General features: G+C 35.3%; 1 protein-coding gene across 7 annotated transcripts in view; it reads left to right on the top strand.

The window, feature by feature from the left end:
- Positions 1-27016, top strand: part of PHKB (phosphorylase kinase regulatory subunit beta) — a 74886-nt gene that overhangs the window by 197 nt on the left and 47673 nt on the right. For 2 of the 7 annotated variants that reach the window (XM_068693627.1, XM_068693626.1), the window contains exons 2-7: positions 8386-8475; positions 10054-10192; positions 15288-15387; positions 17404-17511; positions 19466-19546; positions 25399-25514. In XM_068693627.1, coding sequence (XP_068549728.1) covers positions 8386-8475; positions 10054-10192; positions 15288-15387; positions 17404-17511; positions 19466-19546; positions 25399-25514 — 634 coding nt within the window. Of the gene's footprint in view, positions 1-1198; positions 1298-2258; positions 2354-6582; positions 6601-8385; positions 8476-10053; positions 10193-15287; positions 15388-17403; positions 17512-19465; positions 19547-25398; positions 25515-27016 lie in introns of all 7 variants that reach the window. The other 5 variants (XM_068693628.1, XM_068693629.1, XM_068693632.1 and 2 more) reach the window with 5 other exon arrangements.

Below are 27016 nucleotides of genomic sequence, written 5' to 3'. Positions count from 1 at the left end.
CGGCTCCCCGCTCCCTGCCCTTCCCCTCGCCTCGCCTCACGCCGCGCAGCGGGCGGCCCCGGGGGCTGCGGGGCTGGGTGAGGGGAGCGGGAGCTGCTGGAGCTGCTGCTGCTGCTGCTGCTGCTGCTGTAGCATCGCTCTAGGGCAGGCGGAGCGCTTTAAAGCACGGGAGTGCCAGCTGCTGCCTGGTTTTCCACGGAAAAGCATTTATTGAGAGTTTCAGGTGCTGAAGTCAGTCTGCAGGGCAGCGAGGTTCTGGCCTCAAGTGGAAGGGTGAGGTTTAGGGAGTTGCCTTGAGTTTCCAAAGCTCAAAGACCCCCGTTTTCTGTTCTCTTTTAAATAAAGTACAACAGTACTGGGACTTTACTTGCCACTGTTACAGCGGAAACAGTTTTCCAAGTGGTCCCCGTGGTGTTTCTGTATTTGGCATTCGTGCTTGCACAACTCATGGTTTGATTTGTGCTGCTCTTAGTGACAGGTCAGACTGAAGGAGGTGGCCTTCCTGAGGGCCCTCCAAGAAGGAGCAGTGGTTAACGACTGCTCTGATTGATGAGGCTTTAAGAATTCTACTTATGTATAGTATTAATGTGCATGATACCATTATGAAGACTGTCCACTAAATGAATTCCTGTTTTATGGCTAATTATGATTACACGGTACTGTTATCTGAAATTGATTAGTGAACGTAGCCATAGAGCTCTACCTAATACAGCCTGGATCCCGTGTGTTGGGAGTGTGCGAGTCCCGAGGCACACAGCAGCGTGCTAACTTGGCGCTTCCCAGCCGAGCTGGGCTCTGCCACTGCAGAAGGCATTCAGGTGGTTGTGAATGCTTGACTTTTTTTTTTTTTTTTTATCTGCTGCTGCCTGTTACTTATTTATTAAATATCTAAGAAAGTTTTCTCTGATAGTGACAGATTGTTACTGTAGTTCAATTCCTCTTTTTCCTACTCAGGGATCTTGTCACTTATACGGAATCCAAATAAATTTGTTTATTGGCGAAATAAAGCTTGTTTTAGTTGAAATGCCTTTCTGATTAATGAGTTGGTGTAAAAATTAATTTGTCTATGTGATCTTTTAGGTAACAATCTTATCTAACAACAAAACTCATGTTCTTGTTTCTCAGATTCCCTCCTACATCTTTATAACTAAGTTTGTGTAACTTCAGAGCTCTTACTCTTCCTTTCTGGTGTTGTCAGAAGGAGCCATGGCTGTTAGCCTCATTGAAATTGGCTGGAACTCCCCCATGCTGTTCTGAATTGGATGAGGGCTATGCTGACAGTCCCAGCTGACAAACAGTACCGTTTCTTTTTTCTTAATACCTTGCTTAGAGTAAGAGCTAATAAACATGGAGCCTTTCTATTTAGTAAACATGGAATATAGACTCCTGCATGAAACTCCTGAGTGATTCATGTTTTACAGCCAGCAGCAAGGTATCATTTAAGACCCTATGGTGTAGGAGGTAATGCATATCTTGATGCTTCTGTGTATTAAAATATGTTACGTTGTTGCCAGTAAGAGCAAGTTTTCTTGAGAGCTGTTTCTTTCCCTTCCTTGAACAATAAAATACTGTTTCAATTGTTGCTACTGTGATAATTAACAGTTAGGAACAGGTTACAAATATGTTCAGCAGTTGTCCAGTCTACAACCTCTGAAATTTCAGCTACTTTAAAGAGCCTGGTTGCTTTAAAGATTTGGAACGACTTGTCAGCGATATTTTCTTATTTTATCCTCCAAACTGGCAGATGTTCCACTTCAAATAATAGATATTCAGTACCATCAGCTGTGGATATGACTGCGCAAAGCATCCTAATGTAAATTCCACATTGGATAAAAGCAACACTATGCATAAGCAGAATTCTAGCTGTCAGTGCTTACTATTACTTAACGCTTTTTTTTTTTTTTACATGTTAAACACGTATTTTTTATTTCATCCTGAAATAGATCACACAGATATTATTCAGCACCTTTAGACTTTAGTAGCAATTTTTGTATCGAGCAACCATAACTTACTGTGTAAAGTCCAAAAGATGGTCTTAGTGTAGACTATACCATTTTGCTTAGTTAAGTGTTAGTGAAGTAAAGGCAAACTAAAACTGATTTTTAGAGTAGAAGAGGGAAAACATGAAATATAACAACATGGTACTACCCTGCGTGCTGTGCACTCTGTCATTTTATTAACTCCACTAACATCGCTTTCACTTAATTTAATTCTGGTTGCCTTTAACATTTACTAAACGGTTTTGAAAATTGCTGTAGCTTAGCCTGAGACGTTTGTGATTAGCTGCACCAATTTGAAATGGCCAATTTGGATGATGACAGAACCTCATCTGCGCATGCTTTTTTAAAATTTGGTAAGTGTGCAGTTTTGTGCTTTTGTTTGTGGCTATTGAATCCAACAAAAACAGTAATTGTTTTGTGTTTCACGCAGTGTTTTGTGTTAGCAGCTTTTCTGAATTGCGCAGTATAACTTAAAAATTCAAGTGAAAATTAATGGAAATTGGAATCTACTTAAATTGAAGTCTACTCTTCCTATTTTGTTTGGATGTTCTTTTTTGTGTTTGTGTTCTTGCAAATGTCTGTCAGTGTAACAATCTCATAACTGAATTGTGTTTCTAAGCTAATGGTTATGTGAAAAGTGTACAAATAACGGTGTTTTAGATTTCTTACAAGAAAAACAACAATAACAACATGACTGGTTTAGCGACAAGGAGTAAGATTACCTGCAAGTCAGTCATTGTTCTAAACCTTGACTTTTTGAAGTTAAGTGGAAGCAAAATAAAGCCTCATGAGGCAGCTTCTCCTTAGCTACAACAGGAGCTTGTATATATGAAGTTATCAAGACCATTACATTTTTAGCTTAATAGATTTTGGAAAGAGTTTGACAGCAACAAATGTGTCTGTATGTGTAGTAGCTGATCTGGGAGGAACCTCAACAGGCCTCTTGTTCACTCTGCAGTGAAACATGTTAGCAGCACAAGCGATAGTGAGAGTTATCAGATAAGAGGATTTCAGCTGTCTTTTGCTGCAACTGAGTCACTTGAACTCTGCCTGTGGCATTTCTGTTTTGCCTCTTCCAACACGAAAAGGCTCGTGGACTGTTGACATTGTAATAAATAAATAAAAAATACTTTTTCTTGATTATCATGTTGCTACTTGACATTTCTGGTTTTAGTTATGACACAAAATAAATGTTTTTAGTAGTGTTAAGAGGTATTGTCGTAAGTTCGCAGGCTGAGAAATGACAGTGATGGCCTTGAAAACCCTGATCATTGTTCTGCCTTGCTTGTACCATTTACAAGGCTTGTGTGACACACTTTGGCATTTTGGTTATGTGGAGCTCTTGTGTGCTGGCATGGCAGTTAAGGTTTTCTTTTTCTTTTTGGTCTTCGGTAACTTTTGTGAGTTGTTAGTTACTCTAAATTGAATTTTAGTCAGTTACTATAAATTGTTATATATTTATATATATATAATTGAGTAGTTAGTTACTATAAATTGAAATTGCTGAATTACTGAAATCAGTAATTTCAATTAGTCACAATGGACTAAAAAGGGAAATAGAAAACAGACTTTTTTTTTTGCTTTTCCCATGACATTCTAAAATATCTTGAATTCTGCACAGTCCAGCACATTATTTTTCTTGATAAGTAATAGCTGAAAAGTGTTGTCACCTTACAACTATTTAAATAAAATCATTACAAGATCTTACTCCTTTGTACCTCTGTTGTGACTGTTCCTCAGTCTGGGTAACATTTCGTCCCTTGCATTTACTCCTAGTGTTTGTTCAGGTAGAGAAATGCCTTAAAATTGCTTTCTATTTTCTTTTATTTTTTGCCCCCTTGGGTTTTCTGGTGGTGTTGTCACTGAATCGTGTAGCTGTTCAGTTTGGAAGGAAAGTTTGGAGCTCAGCTAGTCCAGCTTTTTGCTCAAAGAAGGGTCAGCTGCGAGATGGTAGTTTCCTCCAGTACATAGTGATTTCAAAAAACCAAACCCCACCACCACCACAGGTGGTACATGCTAAATTCATAGGATAATAGTGTTCAGATGTTGAAATATATGAGAAATTAATCTTCTTTCTAGTGAAAGATAAACCTGTTTCTTGTTTCTGAGAGCTATTTTTTTATTATCATCTTGCTCAAGTCTATGAGTTTGGACTTTAATGGCACAGAACTGTTAGAGTACACTGTGTTATATCTGTTATATCTAACATTTCTCTTCAGTACTCACTGAGTCTCAGCTCAGGAGAGATTGTGGGAGTCTAGAGGGAAATGAAATGTCACGTTGGCAGGATATGATTTTTCATATGGTATAATTATTCTTAAAATTTCCTGCATGAAGAAATAAAATCCTCTTTCGTCCCAATGACTGTAATGTGAAGATGGCATTCCCCGTACTAATATTGGGCAATGATATACTTGTGATCTGAGATCCAGAACTTGCTGGTGTCTCAAGTGTTGTATTACAGAACTAGTGTTGTGTTTAAGGGCTGCAGTCAGTTTTGATTCTCGTGCTATGCATCAAATTTAGAAAGAAATCTGGTATTTTGAGGCTTTTTTGTCAGCTGTGTGCTGATATTAGTTATGCATGGGTACATTTGCCTTTGGCATATTAAATGTTTGAAATAAAATTCTTGTCATGTTACCTCCATTTGCTTGTGATTAAACTTTAGGGGTTTGCTTGTTTAAGTACTTTGTAGAATTTGAATAATCAATCCATCCTAAAGTAGATAAATCTTTCTCCATAGTCTAGATCCAGAATTCCATTCTGCTGTCGTTCTGATGTTACTGCAATGTGGGGATGCTCAAAGCCTCTCGAGATACGAGTTTGGGAAGAGGGTTTTAAAATATTGGCCATATATTTTCAATCTAAATATCTAGGCAGTTTGTAGTTCTTCCTGAAGAGCAATTATGCTATTCTTGAATGTAACTAGACTAACAACAAAGCGGATGGGCAAGCACTCTAACGTCAGGATGACATAAGGATTTTCAGCCTCTGCAGGTTGTATATGCAGTTATTCACACTGCTTACAGCTTGTCTCGGAGACCTTCCCTTAATTTCCTTCAGGATTGTACTCTGCTTATAAGAGATGAATAAATTGATAATTTTTTCCTGAAATTATTGTACCTTTGAGTTTAATCCGCTCAGTAATGTATTTGTACAGTTCCAGTGTCTTAGCTCAGTCTGAAATATCTTGTCCAAATATTATGGAAGTTCTGCATTAGTAATTGATGCTGCTTTTATTTTGCTGTTTCAGATCTCTTCCTGTTCTCTAATACTTTGAAAGGAAATGGCTGTCCTTTTCAGTAATTCTTCAACCTGAAGAATAATGAAATCATATTAATGTGGATCTTTACGGAGCCACATCTGAAGTGAAAGGGGATTTATTTTCTCATTTTCTGTCTAAAATATGGATATAGCATATTTAGTTAGGAAAAATAGGGATTTAATTAGAGATGGGTCAAGGACTTTGACTTTAAACAGACTAAATTAAATACCTGAATGTAGGAAGTGACGTTGATTTCCTATTTATTAGTTTATTTTGAAGTAGTTATTGACCTGCAGTGGTCCACTTCTGATTTGAGGAAATATGGGCATGCTTCATTCGTTGTGGGAAGAAAATCTAAACTACTGTGTACCCTATTTAAATTTTGTATATGTTTTACATCAGTATACAGCTTAAAAATACTGAATCAGCAAAGTATTTTAGTATTCCTTCCTAGGATGTGTGCATATTTACCTTAAATGAAACTTGTACTGTATGGTCACAGTGAAATTAGATATTTTAAAAAATGATAGTTGAATGTCCTCATTCTCCTTGTTCTGAATGGTAACATGCAAACTGAGAACTCAATTGCATCTCATTCAGCTTCAGTGCTGGGAACTCAATTGCAGGTGTCATTCACTTTCAGTGTTGTAGCGTCTTGGTGTCATTTTGTCAGTTTTAAATCCCATATTAAATAAGTAATTGAAAATAACTTTATGTATTAAGTTTCTGTCTTGCTGAAATAAACTGTTACGTGGATTCTGGAAAAGAGCATAGGCAGGCTTTTTTAGCTATCCTAAAAATACTTACAGCTCCCCTGGTGTTATGGTCTCACTATAAAACCACACAGAAGTAGCAGCCAGCTTCATGGTTTTTTGTCTGCTTGTTGCTTTCAATTAGATCGTGGTACTAATGACCCATAATTTACCACAGGACTTGTCCAGCAGACATCTAGACATGCAAACAAACATAAACTACATAGGTATTTGTGAGCAATATGCAGAAGACTTGAGTTTTGAGTGTTGCTTTAAACAACTCCTCTTGCATATACTTTTTAAAGAATAAAACTTCTTTTTTTTTCATTACTTCTTTTTTTTTTTCATCAACAACCATTCCGACTGTTTCATTTATTCCTGCTGGTAAAGTTTGAAATATCTAAACGAATATAATTGGTAGATAGTAGTGCTTTGACGTTTTCCTGCTGTTTGCTCTGTTCAGTATTCTTTCTGCCCAAAGTTGAAATCTTCATGCTGTGAAATAGGAGCTAAGCATATACTTTCTGTTGATGATAACTTTATTTTGTTTCTCTGTTGGCCACAGAGGGTCACAGATTGTCTGGTAAGTATGTAAATTAGAACAATTTTATTTTAGAAACTTGTACCTTGTGTGTATACGTGTTTGTGTCTGTGAATACTCACCTGGTTTCCACGGTGCAGTGTGGGGTTTAATGGTCTGCAGGAAAGAGATATTCTGAACCCACTTCACGCAGAGTAGTGTCCTATGTATGCGTCACATGGTTAACAAATCTAAGAGTAAGTATCTTTATTTTGCCTTTGAGAACCTCATAAGTAAACATTTCTCATGAATTTGCTACTTTTTATGCAAAGAAGTGACTGGCTGAAGATTTTTTCCTGTGCATATTCTGTCCTACTTTGACCAAGTCACCTTATAAAATGACCATCACTGCAGGTTACTATAGTGTGCTTTTGCAAAACATTAGTAGTCTTAGATTAGTAGTAAAAGATTAGTAGTCTTAACAATAGAGATCATGAATCTTTTAAAGGACAGAAATTCCTAGGCAAAAAGAAGTTGAAAAACCTAATACTGCTCTGAAACAAAAAGTTAATTGGGTTCAGAATGTTGAATGTTAAACAGAAGGTATGAGAGCTGTTATAGATCGAGGTTTCTTTCCTAGTACAGAACAACGTGTGTCTTCTAGCTTTGTTTTTTAGGCAACCAAACAAGTGAGCCCTCTGTGCTTCCCACCTGCCCGTGGTCCTTGCTCCTTACCTCTCCCAGTGAGGACAGGCAAGGTGGCAGTGAAAGCTCCACTGTGTGCTCAAACACTACCAGGGAATTCAACAAAGGACCCACGGGAGTCTGCTCGAGTAGGGGCGGTGGATTTTGGTGGGAGAAAAGGAACTTTCGTTACTGCTATTGCAAAGCAAAAGTAATACTAATGTGAGAGGTGAGGGATGAGACCTGGAGGGGCAGGAAATAGTTCTCAGTTCTCAGTCCTCCCACCTCAGGATTTGATTAATAAGGCCTCTGTCACCACTCTACATGTTCCGTTTGGTTTTGGTTGAGTCCCACTTATGGACAGTCTCTTGTCTAATACTTGGATATGTGCAGGGAGTGCAAAAGAAGCAACCTGAATAGGAGCACTCTGCTGCATCCTGTCAGAAGCGTCTGGCTGTCTGGGCTTCCCTGACAATTCACTCTGAGCTTTTCAGGAGGGCAGCGTGCAGTCAGAAAGGGGAGGCTCCCATTCTTCCTCTGGTCAAATGACACCGTGGGACATCCTGCAGTCCATGGTATTGAATAAAGCCACGAAGATTTATGGAAGGAGAGCAGTATGTTACTCTTAGGTTCTGGAAATGGTTTATCTCAGAAATTTTAAAGAAACCCATCTCTCTGATAGGTAGCTAATTTCAGCTATCAGCCAAACAGAGTGTTCAGGTGCAAACAGGGAAGTAGTCAATATGTGGGACACCGCAGAGGAATAATGTAGAAATGGTAACACTGTATTTCCCTGAAATGTAGGTAATTTGGGGGCTGTGTCTGCTGACCAGTTTGTACTACTGACCTCAGTAGTACATGAGAACACACTAACGTTTTTTCTTGAGTTTGAGATATGCATTCAACCAGGCATTTGCTGTAGCTAAACATCTGTGAGGCGTTGGAGATCCACATGGAGGTCTTGTTTGCATGGACAGGCACTGTAGAAAGAATGCGTACAGAAATGTTACATTTTCTGAGATAGTAAAAATGCTATTTTTTGTTTGAACTGAAATTAGGTAAATTGTGCCTTTGCATAACAAACACAAACAATCATATTGCATTTTAGTAATAGTAGAAATTATGTAACTAATCCTGATCTTGATTTTTTCTTTTCTTTTCTAGGTTCAATTTATGAGCCACTTAAAAGTATTAACCTTCCAAAACCAGAGGGGGGAAGTCTGTGGGATAAATTAGATCATTATTACAGAATTGGTAAGTAAAGAGTTGGTTAAGAGTTGTTCCTACCATGAAAAATTTTCAGTGCAATTTACAGGAGTATTTACAGTTATGGTTATAACAGTCATTAGCTTTAAGTAATATCTGCAATTTCTGATAAGGATTTCTGTTTTCTGAAGAGAAAAAAAATATATCATTACAATTCCTCATAAGATTCCCATGATAATGTAACACATATTTGGATATTTCATACATTGCTTGAAAGATCATGATGACCTGTACAAAGCATTCAAAATTACATCTGCACTTGTCAAACAGTAGAATAGATGGAACAGGAGCAATAGAATAGAGAATAGAGTTGGGCCCCATTATCTTAGATGAGGAGGGAGTAAAGGTGATCTGATAGATTTTGATGCTTTAACAAACCAAATTTGGAATTGGTTTTAACATGGAAGATTGCTCTGTTCTGTGTCTTTTTTATGCAAGCTTACCCCTTACACCTTTTTAAAGTGTTTGCGACCTTTTAAAATTTTGAGCTGTGTCCGTTGGACTTGGATGAGGTAGGAGAAGAAAATATTTCTTATGCACCTTTTAGATAAGTATAGTCACTCCCATGTTAATCCTCATAATACGTGCTGGTTCTGCTAGAGCCCTTCCATCTGAAAACTGGACAGGAAAAAATAGCCCAGACATCTTTTACCTTTAAGAAGTTGTCCATGTAGTTGTTTCTAAATTGTTGAATAAAGTTCAAAGTATACAAAATAGGTAATTAAATATACCCTTTCCAATCACACCATGTTGTTTTGATGTATTATTTTTGAGAACTGTTAAACATGTCCATCCCCATCCTCTTGCAAAGCCCTGAGATTATTAGAGCTTATATATGTATATGAAAGCAGATTTTGTGTTTTTTACTGTTATGAAAACCTTAGCATTGTTGTTTTTTTGTTGTGTTTTTGTTTGATTGATTGTTTTTGTTTTTAACTGGACTGTTCCCAATTTACTTTGAAGAGTGGCTTCTAGAATTATAAACATTATACAGCACTGGAATATATATTTCATTCACTGCTCTGTGATGGTAACTGCTGTTTTGTGTTGCCTATATAATTCTATGTTGAGCAGTAGAAATACTGCTAATATTAAAAACTGATGTAAATAGTTTATGCTATGCATTGCTCTCAATGTCTCACTCCTTGTCATTTTAAAGAATATTGAAATAGTCATCTGGCCAGAGTTAAAACTTAATTTTTATGAACGTAGAGTTCTGCTGAGTTTAACTATTGTTTACATTATTTTGGGGTCAGACGATATACTATAGACACTTTTTTGCAAAAAAGAGAAATTACTGACTTGTGTTGGAATGGTTCCATGTGGAGTGGGCAGTGCTATAGGAATAGTCACAGAATTTTTGTGAATACTGAGTGTTTTGAAGAGTTCTAATCTGAAAGTTGAACCAGTATGAAAAAATTTTCTTTGTGTGTGTCTCTCCTGACCTTTTTGTGTTGTGCATGCTCAGACGTTCACATATTGATTTATACCTATGCAGAAACTGGAAGAAACATGTTGTAAATGTTATTCATTAGCAACAATTAATTTCTTTTTCCATTTTTCCAGTTAAGACAACGTTGCTACTTCATCAAAGCCCAACCACAGGTCTGTTTCCTACAAAGACATATGGGGATAACAGAAAGGCAAAAGTGCATGACAATCTTTACTGTGCTGCATGTTCCTGGGCATTGGCTCTTGCTTACAGGTGCGTAACTTCTAAATTCACATCTCTGCCATTATTTCTGTTATGTAGTACATTGGGAATGTTTTAAAAGATGATATTTTATCCAAAATATTGTGAACACCTAGAGGTGATGCATGTTTCTGAATCTCAGTAAAAAGTACTTAAGTAGCTACTAGGTTAAAAATGTCTGTAATTTTGGTAAGCAAATACAGTTTCATATAATTTCATAGGTACCAGTATTCTGAAACCGAGGAATTCATACACGCTATTAAAAATACAGGTTATTGTGGCAAACTGTACTCATGGAATACTGCTCATTTCAAATGCGGTATTTGAGTTGAGCACAGAACCAGGTTTGTGGTAGGGTAACAGTCAGGATACTCACAGATGACTGAATCCTCAAATGCTGAGAAATATATGTTTGGGAAATAACAGTGACTATCCACAGCAGATACAAAGGACATGAGACTGTTAAACCAAAAGGTTATTTTTTTTTGGTATTTTGTTGTATGTTACATAATAATTTCTTCTTACTTTTCTTGTTGCCTTTGATTTTCTATAATTCCACTTTATGTGCCTGCTAACTTCTTAGTACAAGTATGTTAACTGGATGCTGATCTAGGCTGTCAGTTCACTGAAATCTCTGTTTCATCAGGATAATTGATTAAACTGAGTGTATGCAGTTTAAATTAAAAGCCAGAAATGAAGCACAAGATAAATTCCACATCTATATTGGTTTAGGCTATGGTTGTTAGCTTGCATGAAGTATAAAGGGTTGTGTATTGACAGGATTTCTGAGAGTAGTGGGAAAGGATGTCATAACAAGATATAATTACAAATCCTATCCAACTATGGAAATGATATATTAACTTCTCCACTGTGACGAAACTGTTCTGCTAAGCCCAGGGGTTATTATCAACAGTAACATAGTGGTTTGGTGGCAGAAGGCCCGTCTCCCTTTGTGTTTATGTTAATAACTAATAAATGGGAAGACTGCAGTCTGATCCTGAATTGTATCTGGATATTGAAAAATGCTATTTTCAGGGGTATGAAGAATTTGTCTTAAATTCTCAGACAAATTTAAGATCTATTCTCGCTAAATTAATAGGAAAGTGATGAAGATTTTCATTGCTTATTTCTGAATAATCTTCTTTCTTCAAAAATTTCTTCTGCTTTTCCTGAGAGTGTAAGGTTGTTCCTTTCCATTCTTTTGTCAGCAGCGTTTATTTCTCAAATCATTTTACTAACAACCTTTAAACTGCAACGAGAATCTTACTAAGCCATCAAAACAGTCAGGCTTTCATGGTGCTAGATTGCTTTCCAGTTCATATAATTAAAACTATTCTTCGTGACTTTATTTTTGAAGAAAACAGTTGTTTTCCCTTGAATAATAGTACTAAAACTAACAAAAAACATGTGAAATATCTTCCATATATTGCAGTTTTGTTAAGGTGTGTGTTCTTCTGCTTCAGTGGTAATTCTACTTTTTTTTTTCCTATTTAATTTTTGGTGGGTTAAATGCCTTCTGTCTAACTGCTGTTACAATGTCATTAAAATGTAACTGTTTTAAAATAAGCAAAAAGAATATTTTTCTATGGATTTTAACATTTGAGTGTACAGGGAACGGGGTTAAGCTGAGGCAGGGGAAATTTAGGCTTGACATCAGGAGGGGGTTCTTCACAGAGAGAGTGGTTGCACACTGGAACAGGCTCCCCAGGGAAGTGGTCACTGCACCGAGCCTGTCTGAATTTAAGAAGAGATTGGACTGTACACTTAGTCACATGGTCTGAACTTTTGGGTAGACCTGTGCGGTGTCAAGAGTTGGACTTGATGATCCTTAAGGGTCCTTTCCAACTCAGGATATTCTATGATTCTATGATTCTACAGTTTAAATATTTACTCTCATCTACTGATACATTAAATATTAGGTGCCATTCAGATACGCAAAGGTAATGATGTTAAACAAAACAATTGTTCTGATGATTTCTTATGCCGAGTTCTCATCAAGACCTCATTTGAAAAGTTTCATCGTCATCCTCTGTGAATAAAGGTACCTCCTTGCCTTCATCCTTCCTTACATACTCAGTTAAACCATCAAGAGCTACTGGTTTGGTTTTACTTGCCTTAATATTTTACTTTAATGACTGTACTTGTCATTCTATATTCCTTTTCTAATTTTGGGTGGTTCACTTTCTGTACAAATTCCTTTAGCTTGTTGTTAATGTGTGGTGGGATTGACTTTCTCCCTATGATTTTGTTTACAATCACCAATAATTTGGCTTTGCAGTAACGTGTCAGTGAGTTGAAGCTTTGATTCTGAGGGGGGACCCTAATTCTCCATAAGTATTTTGAAGGTTTTACTTTGGATTGGATTTATTCTAGGTTCCTAGACCAAACGTCCCTCTAACCTATATAATTCATACCTGTTCAAAGTACTAATAATTTGCACATCTTGTTGGGGGACTGTGGGAATTAGAGGTATTAGAGTACATTTGTTGTTCAGTTTCCTCTTAGAGGAATTTGTGTTTCAAAGCTGTTTTGCAAATCTAACCACTGGATGATAAGTGGGGATGATTCCATTCAAAACCTGGATGCTGGTCTAGATTTAAGCATTCATATCACACTGCCTGCATTCTGACTCACTGAAAACTGCATTTGATCTGTGCTCCATCAGTGTCTATAATTTTTCTCTGCTTACAGTTCTTCCTTCTCTGTTCACTAATGTTTCAGTTTTGACTCTCCCAATTTAACTCATTACTGTTTTGAATTCTGTGCTTCATGTTAATGATAGATATGTCACTTCAGCAAAAATAAATGGATTTCTCTTTTTGCAAAAGACTGCAAAATCATAGTGATTCAAAATGTTACAAAGCTATACATAAGTCAAAAGGATGACTTGTTAAACTGTCTGTGAAACTGGAGAATATGGAAGAACAAAGGCATTGTAATATACAAGGTGCTTCATGACTAGCATTGCAATGACTTACTGTTCGTTCATTTCTGAGATTTAGTATTCCTTGTCTCCAACCTTGCTTCCCTAGCCACCCAAGAAAATATGGAGGTGATGATAACTCAAATGTAGTGTTCTTAACGAAGATGATGGTGTGCGAATATGGATTAATTTACTCTGTTTTTAATAGTCACCAACTAGTGGTGAGGTAGTAATTACATTCTTGGACAAAATTTTAGTATATTTTACAGAAGTAGTGCCAGAAATAATATGGGGAACAACTGTCAAAGTAAATCTATCTGTCAGATAAAAAAGTTTTCAGTTTCTTTTTTTGTCTGTATTTGTTGCTTTAGATTCTGTACGTATGATATGAATGTGAAAAAGAGTAATTAAAATTATTTTCTCAGAAATGTTTCAAAATGATGCTTTTTGAAAGAGGTCATACAAAGATCTTTGTAATTACTAGTCTGTGTTTTCTTCTGGAAATGCCATGCATGAGGTCTAATGGATCTCAAAATTTTCAGAAACTAGCAAAAACTACAAGGAAATTAGCATTCAGAATGAGTAATTATTACTTTCATTTCTTTTATACTGAAATGTTTGTATCTTTTAATTCCACTTCCTTGGGTGAAATAAAAGCATCTGAAAATGAAAAAAAACTGAAAAAGTTTGAAAGGAAGACTAAAAGATGATTATTCTGAATTTTCAGCAGCTGAAAAAGCCTCACAGAATAAAGCATGGCATAGCTTTGCCTGAGCTATTCAGTCTTTAATTCCCAGTTTGTAGAATTATAGAAGCTGATATGTGAAACTTGCAGATTGAAGAAAGGGCAAGTGGCAAGACGAGTCCTTTGCGTTATTTCCACTTATGCTTAAAACAAGGTCCTGGACGTGGCTGCCGCACAGTGAATTGCCTTTGATGGGCAAAAGTTGATGATTCAAATTAAGTATATGACTAAAATTCATAATGAGCTAAGATACAGGACTCATGTGGAAGTCTGCATTATCTACCAGATACAAATTACTGTGCTTGACTCATACCAGTACTGATCAATAAAACCTAAACTTCTGAAGAGCACATTAAGAAAACAAACACTGCTGTTGTGAATAAAAGGAGAAAAATGTAGGTTATTAAGTGAAAACTTCAGAGCCTATTTTTCTGCTTCTTACTGCTCTTTGGATTTATGATAATGTTGAGAATAAATCCTACTGCTCAAAAAACCCCCAGCCTCTTCAGTTTGTATTATGATTTATGATTTTATTACTTGTTCCCCCCCCCCCCGGTTGAACTTTGGAGTTGAAATCAAGTACATTTCTTGTATGCAGGATTACCATTTAAATAAGCTAATGGCATGTTAAGAATGGTGGGAAAGGATGTGCTTCCTAATGTTGTTATTGTCTGCTTAACTATAACCAAATTAGTGACAATTATAAAGCGGACTGAGAAAGAGCAGTGAGCAAACTATGCTGCAGTGCATATTTGTATCAGAAATGTGTTAAGTTACAGATTTGTAAGAAAATTTTATTTTCATCCTAAAAAGCTCAGTCAAAAATCAAGAAAGGGGAAAGAACAATGAATGCAGTGATCAGGCTTGTTTACACACAATACATTTCTTGTTAAAGTAACCTGAGATTTGGCATAGTTCTTGATATATGTTCAGTAATGTAGTAGTTGTGAGTATTGTTTGATTTCATGATATAAAAAAAAAGTGCCTTAAAACACATTTCTGAACATTTGTGTAGTTAACTTTCAGATCTTGTACATACAGCTGTAGCTTAACATCATCAGGAAAGTCCTTGATTATGAATGAAATGCTTTGTAGAATTAAAGCAAAATTACCTTCATGTTATGGATCTCTCAAGGAACACAGAACAGTAGCTTGCAATATTATAATAGCTTCAAGGATTTTTTTTTCCTTTTAAAATTTGATATAGGAATGTTTGTGTAAGCTGCAACATAACCTAAAAATAATATTTTTTTTAATGAGGGAATTATGGGCAGAGCTGTAAATACATTGATAAGAGTGTGGGCACTATATGATAATGTTAGTTAAATACTTAATACCCCAAAACATTAATACCCCAAAGCATTAATGTATCCTTTTTTTTTTTTTGTGTTTCCTTAATGCATTTCCAATTTGTTTTATGAATTATCTTTCTTAACCAGGCGTATTGATGATGACAAGGGAAGAACTCATGAACTGGAGCATTCTGCTATAAAGTGTATGAGAGGAATTCTCTACTGCTACATGCGTCAGGCCGATAAGGTAAACCACTGTAGTGCGGACAGAAGCACTCAATTCTAAAGCATTAATTAAACTGTAAAAACTAGCCTCTAAATATAGATAGAATTCAGAAGGGGAATGCAGTATTACTGTGTGGCTCAGCTAAAAACATTGCCCATTTTTGCTAGGTTGCTGCATTGTGTGAAGGTATAAAAGAAAGGAGAATCTTGCAAAGAGAGTAAGCATCATGGCACATTTTAAATGTGTTTGGATTCATTTTGCAGATATTTATCCCTTTTAAGTATTAGACCATTAATAACATGGTGTGTTTTTTTTAACCATCTTTTTATTCCTGGAAATGGAAGGATACAAAATTTCTTCTATTGAAGACTAGAGAGTTTTCTTAGGACTGTGAACTTGGTTATTGCATTTGTTATTTTCCTTACCTAGGTAGCCAATGTGATTATTTTGCTTGGTTTCTTTAGCAGTCTTCTTTGATTTAATGATGTATATTCAGAAGGGCAGCAATCCAAAGTGAATGTAGAAATGGGGTAATTTGTTTATGCTATAATGCAGTTGTATTTTATAACGTATATATTCAGCCTGTAATCCTCTTGTCAGTCAGTGTACGCTCAAGAATATTCAGGGCTTCTCCTTGTCAAAATTTAGATACGGTGCATTAATTTCATGTAGTGGTTAACAGTAATTCTACGAACAGTTAAATACCTATATTTGGTGATTATTTTATTTTAAATTTCATCCAACTGACTTTAAACTGTTATTAAGAATCATTTCCATTTTGCTGTGTAGTTGACATCACTTCTAAGTGCACAAACTGTAATGTAAAATTCGTAGGCATCTGTCAGTAGTAATAATAAGCAAATCAGGCATATTGCCAGTTGTGTTTATGCTGACATGATAGTTTTTCTGTTTTCTTAGTCTGATTCTCTGTAGTCTCAGATCTTTAAATAATCTTGACCTAAATTGATCTTGTTTCATTTGAGCTGTTATTTTTCTCTTTGACATGCAGTGTTTGGTTTCGAGGGTGATCAGTACATTTATGAATAATGAGTGTTAAATTAACACAGGTGTCAAACTGTTGATGTACTGGTTGTCATTTTTCACCTTGATTACTATAAAATCTTCTCTCGTCCTGCAGTGTAGTAATAAGCAGTCTCAGTTACCTAACAGACATCATTTACTGATGGACTTTATTCTGAGAAATTTTATAAGCACTGAATATCCAGAGGGAACATGCTTTTTAATAATATCATGTTGGATATTAGGAGAAATTTCTTTACTGAAGGGGTTGTGTGGCATTGGAATAGGCTGCCCAGGGAAGTGGTTGAGTCACCTTCTCTGGAGGTCTTCAAGAAATGTGTAGATGTAGAACTTTGGTAGTATGGTTTAGTGGTGGACTTGTCAGTACCAGGTTAAAGGTTGGACTGGATGATCTTAGAGGTCTTTTGCAACCTCAATGATTCTGTGATTCTCTGTTTCTAAAATGAATTATATGTACCCAAATAGGGAGGTGTGACAAGAATAGATTATACTCCTTGTGACCATAATTGCAGATGTTATATTCTAATGCCAATAAACATATGAATTGTAACCTAAAGTATACTGAATACATTCACTGACTAGATATGGTAACTATACAAAGTAGCATTCATTTATTCTCTTTCTTGAACTGAAAGCTTATGGGTCAGGATTCTCTGAATATACTTCAGATCTGTGAGTTCAAGGTAGACATGATACACTTCAGCACACTTCCTGCTACAGTTTCAGCATCTGTAGCTCTCTATTACACTTCTTTTCTATGAAAATGAAATAAACTAGAAGGGTTGTATTTTTTTTGTTCTTCACAGATATGTGTACATTAGTGGGTATGATATAGTTTACGGTAAGTTTTAGGAACTGCTGTTTCTAAGTTTCACATAGCTTGATTCTCTTCTCAGAAAAATTTGAAGCACCTGAGTTATATAGTGAATTTGCAGTTGCCAAACACTTGGAAATTATTGAATTTGATTTTATGTTTTGCCTTTAAATCACCTTTAGGTTCAGCAGTTTAAGCAAGACCCCAAACCATCTGAATGTCTTCATTCTGTTTTCAGTGCACATACTGGAGATGAGGTCTTCTCGGCTAAGGAATATGGTCATCTTCAGGTAAAGTATGTGTGTGTGAATGGTTTTTAAATAATTTTACTGTCTTGATTCTTCCATGATGCAACCATCTCAGAAAATGTTTAGAATTCTGTTAGGTGCATTAAACGTCATAAAATTGAATTTTCTTCTGCATCTTTTGATGAAAAGGACAGACTAAATAAAACAAATCAAATAAAATAAATAATCAAATAAAACACAGTGGTATATTTTGGTGAGAAGGTATTAAAATACCTGCAGGATTTGTGGAGGTAGATGATTGTTTCTTTTTAATCCTTATTCTTTTTGAGGCCAAGAGATGGCTGTCACTAAATAATCCTGGCATTAAAATGTTGAAATAGACAGAGAAATGAAAGATGTAGTGTAATTTTACACTGAATTCTATATCTATTTATTATCATTCCTGGCTTAATTTCACATAAGTCTGAGCAAATTTCCTTCACAGTAAAGATTTAATGGATGCTGTCAACGGCTTTGTCTAGAGACTTGTTGTTTAGTATTTTGCATAGCAGTCCCTAATCAGATTCATCATATAACTTCCCTATTGATAGTTTTATTTTCTTTCATTTTTCAGAGCATTGATTTACTCTTTTTTTCCCTTTGTACTTTCAGACCCTTTTATGTGTTCATGAGAGTGTCCTTTTGCATTCCATAACTTTACATATTCTTTTAATTCATAAATTGCTCCTGAAGTTACTCAGAAGTGACAGTAGGTTGATAATTATTTCATGGTACCAACATGACCAAAATAGTTTGTACAGTAATGTGTTGGATTCAGAAAACGTTTGTTCAGAGAAAAATGAACGTGGGAGTTATCCTAAGCTGGTGTTTTGGACTTCTGAGTGAAACTTCCTTAACGTGTATATTTTTTATCTGTGGGAGAAGACAGCAGTTCTGGGACTTGGGGAGCATTGTGTGATTGTTCTAAGTCTCTGCTTTTCTTGGCAAATCATCCTTTTTTTATAAACATGAATGCCCATTCCCTTTTCTCATCAGCAAATCTGTAGAAATAGAGGGTTTTCATCCCTATGGAGAGAACAAAAAAGAGAGTAACTAAGGTAATTGAGTTGGGAAAAAGGGAATATGCTAAGTAGCTGGCCAGCCATTGTTACTGTACTTGATGCTTCTCAGATCGTATTAAAAAATTGAAGTCACTGGTTCTTCAAATCTTTTGGAGTTTATAGAATCTGGACCTTATTCTTCCAATTTATATTCTAGATAGTTTCTCTAAATTTCATATACAGAGGTTATGTTTTTATAGCTCATTAAAGCAAATTATTGTGGTAAACTTTCTTTCTCTATCAAAGTTTTACAAATTCTAATTTTTACTAGAATTCTGTGTAACAAAAACAGTGTAACTAATGATAAAATGACATTATGATGCATGTCCATACAACTGCTGAAGGTAATTACTATTAATAATAAATGCCATATATAGCAACAGAATGAAAGTTTTCATAAATGTAATCATAATCTGAATGTTCTAATTGTAGTTCTGTCAGACGATAATGCTAAAGGTCCAGTTATGCATAAAGTGATCTGCTTTTTAGGTGTGGTATGTACCCTGCAATATGCTGCTTGTTTTCTCTTGGTGAATTGTCATGTATGTATGCTTGAAACAGCTTGTGACTAAAGCGACTGCCTTGAAGTCAAAGCAGTATTATTCCTGAGCAAAAAAAAAAAAAAAAAAAAAAAAGGTTTAAAACAATTAAAAAAATGATACCGTAGCAGAAGTTGTAGAGGAAAGTGTTTATTAGTAACACTCCTTTTGATTGTTTCAACATCAATAGATGTAGGATATTGGTACATTAAAGTAATATTTCTGAAGAACCACAACTAATTCTGCGTTATAATAGTGCCATCTTTATTAGTGAGTACCTTCCCATTTAGCTTGTTTGTTTATTTGACTCCAATAAATTTAAACTTAATTACAGTTTTGTTTTTGTCTTTAATTCAGATAAATGCTGTGTCATTATTTCTCATCTATTTGGTTGAGATGATCTCTTCGGGGCTGCAGATTATCTACAACACAGACGAGGTACAAAGATTTCTCATGTTAAAACACGTGCTTTAAGTTTTTTTTTTCCTTGTTTTTATTACGTTGCCAACTCTAAAGTAATTGTTCTATAAATACAATGTAGATATTTCCCACTTTATTGACAGTCAGTGAAGGTGAATGGAATGGAGGTATAGTGAAATAAATGAAAAGCTAACAGAGATAGGTATGCAATGAGTGAATGTAACATGACATTGAAAAGTTTCATTGTTCCCTGCTATTTCTGAAATGTTCAGGATCAAGATTTAAAAGGTCTGCGAGGACAGATAATTTCTTGTCATGTTGTACTGGCTTTTCACCTTATTTCAAGCTGTCAGTCAAGGTATGCTGGCCAGTGGTATTTCATTGTTATAAATAGGTAGGGTTTATCTTCTGGAAAGCTCAAGGGCTTTCCTCAAATACATATGGACCCTAAGGGTGTTAAGAAGTTTTGCTGTATCTTTAAAGGATAATAAAACAATTTATATAACGGTAAAAGATGTTTGTTAACTATTCTTAAAATAAGATAATAACAGCCACCATGTGCTTGTTGAGGACAAGTCATGTCAGGATAACATGCTGTCCTGTTTTAAAATGAGATTAAGTTTTGAGACAGGAATGAAAGGCACAGATTTTTTTTTTTTTTTTTCTTAATCTGGATTTGTTTAAACTTACACTGGTCTGTTGAATAGTTGCTTCTGTATTGCCTTAAAAAGCTTAAATGTATTTATAGTGCCACCAATAAAATAAAATAAAATAAAAAAGGATGGGGTGGGCTGTGGGAGGATTTTTCCTGTAGTAGTATATTTGCTTTATATTTTTATAACATAAATTTTCATTAATGATTTTTCTTTATGTAATGAGAAACTAAGAGATGAACTTGTCTCCTTTCTAATCATGGCTTAGTTAGATCATATGATAGGTCTGTATTATTTTTTATGATTTGCTTTTATGTCTTTGAGGAAGCAAATGCATATTATTATGTATTTACTTAGCTTGACTTGTAATTTATGTTATCCTCCAGATGTTTGCATTTAATTACAAAATCTGCAGAAAAATTGCATTTGTCTAGAATCTACAATCAGTGGATTTTTCCACTTTTAATGTCAGGATGTAGTGTTCATGGCAATGCTGCTCTAGTAATCTATGATCTATGGAGATGTAACAAAAAGAGACCAGAAGAAGAAAATCCAGGGCTTTTAATTCATGAATGCATAAAACTATAGCTATCAAAGTCCTCAGAAAATACCGCCTCCAGCATTAAAGAAAAATATATTAAAAACTCTTGTATGATGTTACCCGTAGAAATTGCAAGCGTGATACAGTACCAGTTCAGCCTTAGGCTGCCTGATTCTGAATATTTCTTAGATTCTTTTAAATTTTGTTTTGTTTTTGTTTAATGTTTTAAAAGGAAATCTCTTCCTTTTATGCTTCTTTTTTTTTCAAACTTGAAACAAGGTTTTAGACCACTTGCAGATGCCTTCACTTCATAATATAAAAAATCACTTTCAAGTTTGTTCCCTCCCCCTCCCTTTTTTTAACTACGTATGTAATGTTTCTTGGGCACTGGTAACATACAAGAAAAATGGAAATTATGTTTACTGTCACTTTGTCACTTAAGTAATTGTTTAATAAAAATAGCATGGATTTTACACATCTGTCTTCAGCATGCCTGTTTCTTTGAAAGTCAGAGTTCCATGGTAAATCCAAAGACCCAATTTTATGAAAGGAACATTGCTGAGTAGATTTTTAAAGCGATCTTAAAATTTGCAGAGAAAAGTTCAGGAAAGTTTCTGACAATTAAGTTTCTGTAAACATTCTGTCCTACGGGCTCTTTCAGAGAATGTATGATTGTAAATGCAGCACAGACTGCCAGTCAGACAAACAAATAGGCAAGTGGGGTGTTTTTGAAATACTTCATTAGAAAAGTGATGCTGTCTTTAAATTGAACCCACAGCGTCTAATGTTCCATCCTTCAACTCTCTGGTTATGTGTGTAATTAATGTAGAGTAGGAAATCTAGTAGCAGTTCTAGTGCATGAAAATCTTCCTACAGATGAAAATTATAAGTTATCTTCTAGATTTACAAGTGCTTTATTGGGCATTGAAAGCATTTTTATCTTTAGTTATCCAGAAAAATACGAAACAATATTTTGCTGGTGTCTTCCATGAATGTACTGGATGACTTTCCACTTCTCAGAGAAGTAGCAGCTTTATGGAAGCTGTACGTTGCTGATTGATAAAATACATGCATAAACAGATGTTGGCAAGGGTAGCAGGCAGTGATCAGGATAATGATGGACAGCAGTAAGTGATTGCTGAAAGTGTTAGTAATGAAGGTTTGTATACTAGAAGCAATCAAATACTATCAAACAAACATTGAACTGCTAAAATCTTTGATAATGAAGGAACTGTAACACTACATGATCATTGGCAGAATTTGGGCTCATCAGTAGATAGGACAAGATTAAGATTTTTTTTTCTTTCGCTTGAGCTAAGTAATTGTGACTTTCAGATCTATGATGCTGCTCAGCAGGCAAATAGAAGATGCTACCTGTCACTCTAGATGTAATGGTCCAGCTAAGAGAGTACTGATCCCCAAGGTTCACCCCAAAATTTCTTTACCTTACATGTGATAATTTTTAGTGGTTCTAGAGTTCACTGCTGTTGGCTGGCATACTTTAGCAGTCTGCAGAGCTATTTAAAGAAAAAATAGAAGTCATTATATCTAGCTGAGGTTATTTTCTAGAAACTAGTACATTTGGTTTAACTGGTTGGGTTACCTCATTCTTCAGTACAATACTTCAGGTTGGTCCTGAGGACACAATGTGCGTCAACTGAACAAACCATAGAGCGCTCTGCCCTTATCTTAATTGCTTAATTCTAGCATTTTCAGTAATAATGAAGGTTAGCAGTGGCATGGGAGAGTGCTGCAGTGGTCACTGTACATCCCGGTCAGTTGTTTCTAAATAGTACTTTCACGGATTTGGAGTTAGTGGTGTACTTCAGCACTTCTTATAAAAACGTTTTATTTTGGTGCTCATTCATTGCTTACTTTGGTGTTTAAAATAATACTTAAGATTTCATGGATTGCCATGGTGCCTTTTTGTAGATTAAATAGTGCATATGCTTGTACTTTGAAATGTGTGCTCAAATGGCTTCATGTATTTTTTGGTGTGTGTTCCTGCTGTGAATTCCATGATGTATTTAGTCGCTTTCCTTTCCTGGAGAGTGGGTTCTGAGCCAGTGCTAGCGCAGTGGAAGGTGCTGACAGATGGTTGATGTTTGGCAGGCTGTCTGCATGAATATGTTTGTACACAAAACTCTTGGCTTACGAGGAAATCTTTGTATACTAGGTTGTTGTTGTCAGGCATGGCAACTATCGATGAGTTATCCTCTAGCTGCATCTGTTTGTAGTTGAAAAATTAATTTAATCACATCTTTGCATCCATAGCAAAGAGGACAGCATATGATTGTGCAAATGGTTGAACTTGATTGAAGCACCTATGTATAAAAAAGAATAACAAGTATTATTTGCTTTCATCTATGCTTCATTCATGTTCTTTATTACCCCTTGCTCTCCACATGTTTGACTTATGGATAAATAAGCTGAACACATAGTCCATAATTTCTGTAAGTGTTTTAGCACTGACTTGGTTATAGCATTTATATATCCATGGTATGAACGATTGTTCTGTGAAAGTTTCCTTTGGCAACATATTCCCTCCTCCCCCCTCCTCCCTTTTGTTATCTGCATCTTTTTATATAAATCTGCTATTTGGGGACTGCTAGTTATTCTTGCAAAATATCTGTAATTGACCATTTTTTTTCTAATGTTATGAACACTGTCACTGGTAGAAATGCATCACCTAGCTATGTACTTCTATGTGGTGCTTTTAGCCTCTTCGCTCTGCTAATGCATCTAAATTTCAGTTAATGACAGAAATAGGAGAAGACACACAATGAATCCCTGGGTATTCTAGCTCCATTCAGACATAGATCATCTGAATACAACCAAATGCTAAATTGTAGGAAAGAACAGTACTAGGCATATCTTAAGTGTGGGACAGTGTTTCCTTGAAAGTAGTAGCTATTTGAAATTTTAGCAGATACATGGTGTATAGAGAGGCAAGTAAGTATATAATTTCATACGTCACTGGTGGACTAGTATTAGCATAAAGGGTGTATGTGAAATAATAACTCTTTGAGATTTCAAGAAAAATGGAGAGGAAAAAGACAAAACAGATGCAAGTTACTTAAAAATGCAAGCATGCACCCTTCAGTACTGGATTTATTTATTTTTTCCCTAGTAGGTTATTTAAATGAAAAAAGAAAAGTTAATTTGACTGTAGTAACAATTATGAAGCTCCTTGCTTATGATATGATTGATTTCTTAACACATAACTGAGCATAATGTTGTTTCTAGCTGAACATAATAGATAACATATAATGGAACTTAATGTGATCAAATGGGTTTCCCAGAGTAGTTGTGAAGTTTGCATCCTTGGAGATGTTCAAAACCCAGTTGTTCCAGCTGACTCCCCTTTGGGGAGGGGGTTGGACTAGGCGGTTTCCAGATGACCCTTCCAGTCTTAACTAGTCTGTTATTCTGGGGTCATGAATCAAATGTTAATTATCCTCAGTTCTGTCCTGTTTTTGGAATGTGTGGTTATCTGGTGAATATGATGATGCAAGGTGACAGAAATTCAAGTGTTACTTGACAGAAAGTATGGGACTCTTCTGAAATCTTTTATCTTAATAAATAAATAAATAAGTAAAATCCTACGTGCAAAAATTTCCTGTACTTCCACACAATTGAGTGCATTTCTGTATGATGATATAACTCAACTTCAGCATTGCAGTAGGCTGCTGGGAAAGACAGGCTGTTTTGCCTTTAATTACTTTCCTTAAAAATAGTTTATTTCTTTATCTCAACTGTGTACTGAAAAGAGATTTTTCTTTTTTATTTCTTTTTCCATAGCTGATGAAAAGTAAAGAAAAAGATACAATTCTTTTTCCAGAGTTGAGATCTATGTACCTAAATGCACACAATTAAAGGACAAAAAGCCCATGCAGCAATGTTTTACAGAAGAAAAATGTCCGCACTGGCAAAATTCAATCAAGCTGCAGTAAAGAGAGTAAATTCTACTGCCTTTCCTGAAGGGAGGAAGGGGTTCTAAGAAACGGAGGATTTAGTGGAGAGGTTGTGATTGTAATTTCAACTATGTATATAAGGAAAAAGTGTCTGCTTAAATAAACCCCCATCTATAGTTGAGTATAGCCCTGAGTATTTAGTTGAAACATTTTGATCCAAAAAGATATTTTGATTATAAGTTGGTTCAAGTCTTATTTTTGTTTATAAAGGAGTGTGTTTGAATGTGAAAAAATATATTATCTAGAACTAATTTAGTAGAACTTACAGCATATAATATGAATTAAGGAAGAGCACCAAGATTTCTGTGCCCTAATTTTGTAGGATTTAATTTATCTTGCTCTCTAAAGTTATTTTTAGGACAAGTCTAATTTAGAAGAGCAAAATGCCAACTTTTTGAAGCTCTTCAAATATGTGTCTTCAATATGAAATAATGCCTATCTCTGGCTTTATAGAAACTTTCATTTAAATCACATTGCCACCAAATATGAGACAGTTTTTTATATTTTGTTAATAAAAAACATTTTTTACGGAGAGTATCTGAACTTGGGAACATTATAGTTTCGAAAGAATGTTGGATATAAGTCACAATTAAGATAACTGGGGAAAAACAACTTTGTCTTTTTGAAAAAATGAACAAAAGAATATATGCTTTCATTTTCCTCCTGTCGCTCCCCCCCCCACCCCCCCTTCTTGTCTTACAGGTTTCCTTCATTCAAAATCTTGTATTCTGTGTGGAAAGAGCCTACCGTGTACCTGATTTTGGTGTTTGGGAAAGAGGAAGTAAATACAACAATGGCAGTCCAGAGCTACATTCAAGGTAGGTGAGAGAACGTAATGCTTTCAGTCAAAACAAATAAATGTGATATAAGAAATTAATGTAGTGAGTTAAATATATTTTTATATATTTATATATAAATATTTATATTTATATATTTATATATTTTTTATATAAAATAAAATAAATGAAAGCAAAAACAAACCAAAAAGAACCACAACAACAATTATTTGAACTTTTTCTGAAAATTTATATGGTGTGAAGGTAGAGGCTCAAGAGAAGCGACTAAGGTTTTCTAGAGACTAACAGATGTATTTTGGGGAAATGTGAAGTATAATTTTATCATCATGTGCATGCTGAAATAACCACATAGATGCTTAGCTGAGTGTTCAAATTACAATAATTATGTGCAGCTGCATGTATATTATTCTGAAAATTGAATACAGAACAGCTCAGACACTTGAGCCATGTGCAGTAGATCAGATTAACATGAATGATTAGGAATATCCTGATTTAAGTAGGTATTGAGTCCTGAGTCTAGATTTTCTTATCTCCACCATGCTGGGAAGAACACACTGGACACTGGAGTATAGCATAATGCACAAGCTCTTTTCCAGGTTCTTCAGACTCTATGAATAACTGCATCCTTACTCCTGTCCTATAAGACATTAGGAATGTTCTTAATGTTTTAATATTAGTGTGGTCCAGTTGACTTCAGTGGAATTGCCCATATACTGTGCATTTGAAGTATCAAATTTGTAATCTGGCTTCATGTTTTTTCTAACATTAATACTGTTTTCCTGACTTTTTGACTTCTGAAGTTTTGTCAATTATAAAAGTGGCTGTAGCTTGAATATCCTAGATTTTTAAAACATCATTGATCATCAATTATTGTGGGCTTAAAAATAATGCATATGTATTTCTTCCATTCTTTGAAGATGTTGCTAAATGAATCCGTGTTCTCTTTTTCAGAATGAATTAATTTTTATTAGTTCACATACAGGCGTATGTTTTAAGCTAATATTTAAGCTATAAGATAATGACATGTCATTGCAGCAAAACAATTGATTTCGGTATATTTTTCAATGCTTTTATAAAGCTTAGTACCAGTATGAGAACCAAAAACTCCAAGAGATTATTATATAATCAGCTTTATTCATGTATTGTTTTTTTCCCCTACTATATCTGTTAAATTGTCAAATGCCTGACTACAGAAGTGTTCATCTGGACAATCTCGTACCTCCTTTCACATCCATGCTACACAAATTAGCAGAAGGAACTCTGAAAGTTCTACATCTCCACTGTTTGCAATGCTCTGGTTATTCGCTATGTGAACTTCCTTGAGGGGAAAACGAGGAAAATCTTTTAACCAGATGGAAATGGGCATGTTGTTTTGTCTTAATCTAGACTGACATTTATAGGTCAGTTTTTCTAAGGTTGAAGGTTTAGGAGATGGATAGGCCAATCTAACAGATCACTGAGCTGGCACAAAAGGAAGTACAGAGCTTTGTCCTAATTTAAGAAGTAGACTTAGGTCATCAGAA

Source organism: Anas acuta, chromosome 10 (genome assembly GCF_963932015.1).
Source record: "Anas acuta chromosome 10, bAnaAcu1.1, whole genome shotgun sequence".
Taxonomy (NCBI): domain Eukaryota; kingdom Metazoa; phylum Chordata; class Aves; order Anseriformes; family Anatidae; genus Anas; species Anas acuta.
Note: the sequence above shows the minus strand (reverse complement) of the source record. Positions and strands in the feature narration are given on the sequence as shown.